We start from the raw sequence: 6,678 nt of genomic DNA, 5'->3' as shown, positions 1-6,678 counted from the left end.
ACCCTCCCTACTCATATGATCTGGCCTCCAGAGATTTTTTTCTTTACCCAAAGATAAAGGAAATATTGTAAGGAAGACATTCTGATGACATTTAGGACATCAAGGTTAATACAATACAACAGCTTTTATGGCCATTCCAGAAAAAGTATTCCACAATTGCTTTGAAGAGTAGACTAGGAGCTGGTGTCGGTACACAGCTTCCCAAGGGTTGTAATTCAAAGGTGACCGTAGTGATATTCAGCAATGCAGTATGTAGTACTTTTTCTAGGATGAGTTCACAAACTTAACTGTCAGACATTGTATGATTAAGAGGAGCAAACAGCCTTGTAGCTTCTGAGGTAGAACCTGGCCAAGTCAGCTGCTTCAACTTCAAAGCCCTCCATGGGGCCACCTTAGCCAGGCTCACTCAGGTTCCTTCTCCCACTGATCAGGCCAAGCAGGACTGTTAAATCTGCACAGAGCTCCCAGCACACAGTAGGAGCTAAGCACAAACTGAATATAAACCTGAAATTTGCTTTCAGATTATAAATTTAACAAATACCCAGCTTTCTTCAGATCTTCACATTTCTCTCTTCACTGAGGCAGTTAAGAAAGGGCAGTTATATTCTTTACAAAATTTTCCTTCTCAATAGAAGACAGTTCCCTTTAAGCCTATCATCTCTAAATGCAATCAGCTTTACATCTTTCACTTACTCAACACTCCACAAAGTACACATGCTATGTGGTATTTATTCAATGACTTTCTATATTTAGTCACCACTTAAATCATTGCTAAGCTCTTTTCATGTCTGTATCACAGTTCCGATTCTTAGACTGTGAAGTCAATACGCCTGTGAGCTATGATTTATGACTAACATGGTGTGACAACCAAAGAAACTCTAAATAAATGTTTGTGGAAAAAGAAGACGAGGATGGAGATGAGAATCCTGAGGAAGGGCCCAGACTGGCTGCCTAACCCACAGACCTGAGGCCAGAATGAGGCTTGGAATCTGCCTTCCCCTCTGCCCAGAGGGTCCATCTAAGGGCGATTCTAATAAGGCACAGTGGTGAAGGACATGATTGGTCCCCCAAGTGTGGTCCTCTGGCTCACAGCAGCTCCTGATCTGGAAACAGTGCAAAAAGTATTCCATTTAGATGATCTTCTCATACACATGCAAGCAGCAATCTCTAATGAAAACGGACACAAGGTCTTTCTTGAAAGAGAATGCCCCAGAAGACAAGTCTCTGCTCCAAGACCAACCAGGTCCCTTTTAAGGTCCCTGAGAACAACAGTCTGGGAGCAACCAAGACTTTCAAAGGCTGACAAGGCACACAGTGGATGAATGGAAAGATAACACTACATGAAAAAAACTTTGGCTTATAAAACCTCCAACCTGAGGCAGGGACATCAGTGCCCACTAACATGCAGAAACAGATATGATTATAACAGAGATGATTATCAGAAATACTTCAGCATTTCCCACACTGCCCACATCAAAATCCCTGTTGTACCCTCTCCCACCCCCCTGATCTCAAACACACACACCCACACACAATCTGCAGAGTAAGTCAGATGTTGGCATCCATAGCATGATGTCAGGATAGAACTCTTGGCACTGTGCACTAAAACACCATGACTAGTCCAGTATAGACAGCAAAAGTAACGCTGGCCTAAGCATGAACTGAAGGGTCCGTCTCCTGAAAAGAAGCTGCACCCAAGACAGCCAGGTCTGGAAAGTCTTTCACTTCTCCTACTTCACTGAATGGCTGTCCTCCTTGGTTAAATGTTAGCTTATATCGTAACCGGATAGGTTCCTAGGACATAAGAGATACGTTAAATTAGTGAGTAGTACCCAGAGGCCAGCCCAAAGTAAAAAACTTTCGCCAATACCGGAATCACCAAGAAACACTAGATATATATTAATTCAAGTCAAGTGAGGGCTTCAAACAATTGTATGACATGGACTAGTCTGGACTACCCTCTTAAGGGCTACAAACACAAAAGGAGCCAGGCACACATCCTGTAAGCCCTTCTACACTTCTGCAGTCCTGAAACAGGGTGCAAATTCAAAGACCAGTTAGGGAAAACAGGCCTCACCCTTTTAAGGGACTTCATATGATTAGGGAAAGTTAAGGTGTCCTTCCCTTGGTTCCCAGATATGATAATGCATCACAGATCATCTTTCATTAACTCTTAAAGGAAAAGAGAATCCAGCAAGGGATATTCCATACAACCCCATCCAACCAAACCAGAGATTTTAAAGCAAGACCTCAATGTGCCTCTCTCCACCCCAGGCAGTTAATTCCCTATAGTTCAGGGGCTCCATTTCCCTGTTACCAAAGTTACCAGAACATACTTTATGTGGATTGTCAAGGAGAAGCATCTGAGATATCACAGCTGGAGGCATCAAAGGACTGAATGCAGGAAGCTTGGTGCTGGATGCTGGCTGCAGCTTTACTCTCATTGACTATTGGGGAAAAGAAACCCAACATATAACTCATTCCAAACAAACTATATCTTCCATGAGAGAGATCAGGTGAATGGCAGTTTGATCTCCAAACCATTCTTCCAAGACTAACTGGGCTTTCAGGAGATGTGATATCCCAGGGCGCCCCCACTAAGCAGACAGCTCCCACTAATTGATGAAAGGATTCAAACGGACCTTCCACACAAAATACACCAGAAGTTGTGTGGTCAAAAGCTGGCATCTGAGAGGCAGCATAAACAGTACATCTTGAGTTGAATTCTAACTCTGCTTCTTATCAGTTCTGTAATCTTGGACAAAATATTTAACTTCTGAGCCTTGGACTGATAATTTATAAAGTTAGTTGTTAATCAGCGGAGCCTTACTTCCCTTGAAAAGGGGTGAATATATTATCCCAAATTGTCCAGGTACCTTATATCCCTGGACACAATATTGGTTCAAGGAATGAAAGTAACATCAGCAAGGCCAATCAAAGCTCTTTCTTGTGTAATCAATAAGCACACCTCATATCAGGTGAGTTTCTTTCTGAGATAAAAAGGGTTTCTTGCCTAGGCACAGTGGCTCGTGACTATAATCCTAGCAGTCTGGGAGGCCAAAGCAGGTAGATTGAGCTCAGGAGTTTGAGAACAGCCTGAGCAAGAGCAAAACTCTGTCTCTACTAAAAAAGAAATCTTAGGCTGGGCATCACGGTGAGCACCTATTGTACCAACTACTCAGGAGGCTGAGGCAAGTGGATCACTTGAGCCCAAGAGACTGAGGTTGTTGTGAGCTAAGATGATGCCATGGCACTCTACCCACAGTGACAGAGTGAGACTGTCTGAAAAAGCAGAAAAAAAGGGTTTCTTCCTTGGTGAGGTGATTTTTGGAAAGGAAAAATAAAAGCATTAAGGACCATGCAACCCCTGGAGCCACTGGGAACCACGATCCTACTTTGTGGAAAGAATATTAAGAGAACAGTCCCAAAGAAAAATGCAAAGTCAAGAAATGAAAAGAGGACCGAGTGCAATGGCTCACCCCTGTAATCCTAGCACTCTGGGAAGCCAAGGTGGGTGGATTGCTTGAGCTCACGAGTTCAAGACCAGCCTGAGCAAGAGCGAGACCCTGTCTCTACAAAATAGCCAGGCGTTGTGGCAGGCACCTGTAGTCTTAGCTACTCGGGAGGCTGAGGCAAGTCAATCGCTTGAAGCCATGAGTTTGAGGTTGCTGTGAACTATGATGCCATGGTACTCTACCCAGAGCAACAAAGTGAAACTCTGTCTCAAAAAAAAAAAAGAAAAAAAAGGCTCGGCGCCTGTGGCTCAAGCAGCTAAGGTGCCAGCCACATGCACCTGAGCTGGTGGGTTCCAATCCAGCCTGGGCCCGCCAAACAATAATGACAGCTGCAACCAAAAAATAGCTGGGAGTTGTGGCGGGCACCTGTAGTCCCAGCTACTTGGGAGGCGGAGACAGGAGACTTGCTTGAGCCCAGGAGTTTGAGGTTGCTATGAGCTACGATGCCACAGCACTCTACCCAGGGCAACAGCTTGAGGCTCTGTCTCAAAAAAAAAGAAGATGAAAAGAGACAGATATATAAAGAATTCATTTAAGAACCTGGATCTACTCTTATCTGAAGTCAGATGTTCTGGAATGCCCAATGAGATAAACCATTAAATTCCTACTTTATCTTAAACAACTTGAATGAAGATTCTTCCTCTTACAAGTAACAGATGATGTCCCAGGAAAAGGACCTGGTGCTTCAAAATGATAGCCATTACTAAAAAGTTCAAAGGAGCTAACCAGCAGATGACTCACCTTTGGCACAGCAACTTGAAACATGATGTCCCAAACAGGCTGGGTAGCAGTGCTCATCATAGTCAAGAGCAACACCTGTACTTCGGGGTGGCCAGGGGCCCCAGTCTGGGAGAAGTGCAACAGAATTCTGAATCCATTCCGGTCATACACAGTCAGAGGTGGCAGACTGCCTGGGAGAGAGGGCCCAACCAGAAGGGTCAGCACAGCTACAAAATCCTCAGACAGCCAGGCTGGAGAGATGCGCATGTCATCACTCAATACTGCTGCTCCTCCAGAACATCCTTTGGACTTAACCCTTCTGCACTACCACATTCCAAGTCCTTGTTACTCGAGCTAGACTCCTGTGGACCCCTCCAGACTGACCTGTCCCAACCATCCTAAGCCCATTACCAGTTTTTTTTTTTTTGAGACAGAGTCTCACTATATTGTCCTCGGTAGAGGGCCATGGTGTCACAGCTCAAAGCAACATCCAACTCTTGAGCTTAAGTGATTCTCTTGACTCAGCCTCCCAAGCAGCTGGAACTAGACGCACCTGCCACAACGCCCAGCTATTTTTCTTGTTGTAGTTGTCATTATTGTTTGGCAGGCCTGGGCCAGGTTCAAACCCGCCAGCCCCAGTGTATGTGGCTGGCACCCTAACCACAAAGCTACAGGTGCCACGCCACACATTACTAGTTTTAAAGAATGAAAATATTTTGAAGGAGATAATAAGCACTCCTATCATTACTCATTTCTTTCGGTATCTTTCATAGGATAACACCTCCATACATAAACCTTTATGTTTAATTGTCATAAACATAACAAACATATATTTACTGTTTTAATGACAAAACAGTAAAGATATCAAACCTCCTCTAACTGGTTTAATAAAATTCCAACAGAAATCCTGAAGAGATTGTTTTAATTTAGATAGGATGTGATTCTAATGTTAATTTGAAGGAAAACCAAATGAGACTAATAAGAAATAAGAGGGGCACGGTATTTACATTAGCAAATACTCAAATAAAACTGCCACTCAAATTAAATGGCATAAAACAGCATGTAGAACAGAATCAAATAAGACTGTAACATGATAACACACATTTCAAAATGAGTGGATGATTCAATGAATAGTACACGGATGACTTGCTAACCATCTAAAAAAATTATTATTCTTATTTTTTTTTTTTTGCAATTTTTTGGCCAGGGCTGGGTTTGAACCCACCACCTCCGGCATATGGGGCCAGCGCCCTACCCCTTTGAGCCACAGGCACGCCCCTAAAAAAAATTTTTAATGAAGACCTGTATCTTATGCATGTGATACCACATCCAGCCTTAACATTACTGGGTATGTTTAAGTTTGTGGCTGGGTGCACAGTGGCTCACACCTGTAATCTTAGCACTCTAGGAGGTTGAGTCAGGAACATCCCTTGAACTCAGGAATTGGAGACCAACCTAAGAAAGAGCAAGACTGTCTTTACTAAAAATAGAAAAAATTAGCCAGACATTGTGGCAGCTGCCTATAGTCTCAGCTACTCAGGAAGCTGAGACAGAAGATCTCTTGAGCCTGGGAAGTGAGGTTGCTATGAGCTAGGCTGACACCATGGTACTCTAGCCTAGGGCAACAGAGTAAGACTCTGTCTTAAAAAAAAAAAAAAAAAGTCTGGGGCCAGGTGCATGGCTCACACCTGTAATCCTAGCACTCTGGGAGGCCAAGGCAGGTGGATTGCCTGAGCTCATGGGTTCGAGACCAGCCTGAGCAAGAGCAAGACCCTGTCTCAAAAAATAGCTGGGCGTTGTGGCAAGCACCTATAGTCCCAGCTACTTGGGAGGCTGAGGCAAGAGAATCTCTTGACCCCAAGAGTTTGAGGTTGCTGTGAGTTGTGACACCACAGCACTCTACCAAGGGCAAAATAGTAAGACTCTGTCTCATTAAAAAAAAAAAAAAGTGTGTAGTAATTTCAGACGTGTCTGCCTGGTTTCCAGGGCCAACAGCACTCTGACTTTGCCACACCAAGCCATGCGAGGGCTCTGTCCTCTAAAGAGCTAGGCCTTGGAACCAAAGCCCTGAGCTGTTTTCTGCTTTGTGCACTAATACAGGGACTGGAGCACTGGTACCTTAACTAGCTGGGCCTTCAGTTTCCTGTCCTTTCCAAAAGGTAATATCCAGTTTTCTACTTTAATGAGGACCCCTATAAAAGGAGGATCACTAGCCAAATTCCTGCCTTCCTTCAAATTCCACTTCTTCCCAGTCATTCCAGGCCACAATAAACATTCCCTATTTGGATTCCAAATGAACATGATGTCCCTAATAAGCCTCTTCATCGCATTCTGCCTCCCAATATCCTTTACAGTGTCAACACTAAAAAGACTAAGAAAAATATTAGCTAAAGGAACAAGAAGCAACTCGTAATGTTGCCCCTTGCAAGATCTTTCAAATTTA

At 43.8% G+C, this 6,678-nt stretch overlaps 1 protein-coding gene across 2 annotated transcripts in view; it reads right to left on the bottom strand.

Annotated features, from left to right (window-relative positions):
* Positions 1 to 111: 111 nt before the first annotated feature.
* The window catches only part of GGA2 (golgi associated, gamma adaptin ear containing, ARF binding protein 2), a 44,975-nt gene continuing 38,408 nt past the window's right edge, over positions 112 to 6,678 (bottom strand). For both annotated transcript variants that reach the window (XM_053554168.1, XM_053554169.1), the window contains exons 15-17: positions 4,257 to 4,426; positions 2,337 to 2,447; positions 112 to 1,794 (exon numbers count right to left, since the gene is read on the bottom strand). In XM_053554168.1, the coding sequence (XP_053410143.1) occupies positions 1,651 to 1,794; positions 2,337 to 2,447; positions 4,257 to 4,426 (425 nt within the window). In that variant the 3' untranslated portion in view covers positions 112 to 1,650. The remainder of the gene's footprint in view (positions 1,795 to 2,336; positions 2,448 to 4,256; positions 4,427 to 6,678) is intronic.

Source organism: Nycticebus coucang, chromosome 12 (genome assembly GCF_027406575.1).
Source record: "Nycticebus coucang isolate mNycCou1 chromosome 12, mNycCou1.pri, whole genome shotgun sequence".
Classification (NCBI taxonomy): Eukaryota; Metazoa; Chordata; class Mammalia; order Primates; family Lorisidae; genus Nycticebus; species Nycticebus coucang.
This window is presented reverse-complemented; position numbering and strand designations above follow the sequence as displayed.